Raw genomic sequence first — 888 nt, 5'->3', positions numbered from 1 at the left:
GTGTGTGTGTTCAGGCTCCAGTGGCGGCGGTGGTGGGCCGGTTTTGGGACATCTTTCAGCCGCTCTTGTTTGGTCTGATTGGAGCAGAAATCAACATCTCGTCTCTCAGTGCTTATACTGTCGGTCAGTCACAGAATCTCACACAAACCCTCGTTTTTACATTCTAATTCAATCATTGTTTCACATACCTGTCAAGCCTTTTTTGTTTGTGTCTAAAGAAAGTAGCTTTATTGACTTGGAAAAACCCTAGATTACAGACAGACTTGTTTTGTTTGTGTGTGTGTGTAGGTTTGGGTGTCTCCACTCTGTGTGTGGGTTTGCTGGTCCGTGTTTTGGTGACGTTCTGCATGGTTCTGTTTGCTGGTTTTAATATGAAGGAGAAGATCTTTATATCACTGGCCTGGATGCCCAAAGCCACAGTACAAGTGAGTCCTGATGAAATCGTTCTTGAAGTCCATCAGTTTAGCAGGAAATGACATCACTGTTGTGTTATCCTACATACTGTATGTGTGTTTAGGCGGCTATCGGCTCCACGGCGTTGGACATGGCCCGCAGTGCTGGAGACGAGCAGCTACAGATTTATGGGTTGGATGTTCTGACTGTGGCAGTTCTTGCGATTCTCATCACGGCTCCGATCGGAGCGCTTGCCATCGGACTCACCGGACCCTCCCACACACTCAGAAACACACACACACACTCAGAAACACACTCACACACACACACTCCCACACACACACACTCAGAAACACACGCACACACACACACTCTCTCAAACACACACACTCAGAAACTCACACACACACACTCACACTCACACTCAGAAACACACACACACTCCCACACACACACACTCAGAAACACACACACACACACACACACACTCACTCA

The 888-nt window shown here is 47.5% G+C and overlaps 1 protein-coding gene across 2 annotated transcripts in view; it reads left to right on the top strand.

Moving 5' to 3' along the window:
- Positions 1–888, top strand: part of LOC107748927 (mitochondrial sodium/hydrogen exchanger 9B2) — a 14,265-nt gene that overhangs the window by 10,598 nt on the left and 2,779 nt on the right. For both annotated transcript variants that reach the window (XM_016563939.1, XM_016563938.1), the window contains exons 10-12: positions 15–123; positions 289–425; positions 518–697. In XM_016563939.1, coding sequence (XP_016419425.1) covers positions 15–123; positions 289–425; positions 518–697 — 426 coding nt within the window. The remainder of the gene's footprint in view (positions 1–14; positions 124–288; positions 426–517; positions 698–888) is intronic.

The sequence above is a fragment of the Sinocyclocheilus rhinocerous genome, unplaced genomic scaffold (genome assembly GCF_001515625.1).
Source record: "Sinocyclocheilus rhinocerous isolate Xijiao unplaced genomic scaffold, SAMN03320098_v1.1 scaffold3366, whole genome shotgun sequence".
Taxonomy (NCBI): Eukaryota; Metazoa; Chordata; class Actinopteri; order Cypriniformes; family Cyprinidae; genus Sinocyclocheilus; species Sinocyclocheilus rhinocerous.
Note: the sequence above shows the minus strand (reverse complement) of the source record. Positions and strands in the feature narration are given on the sequence as shown.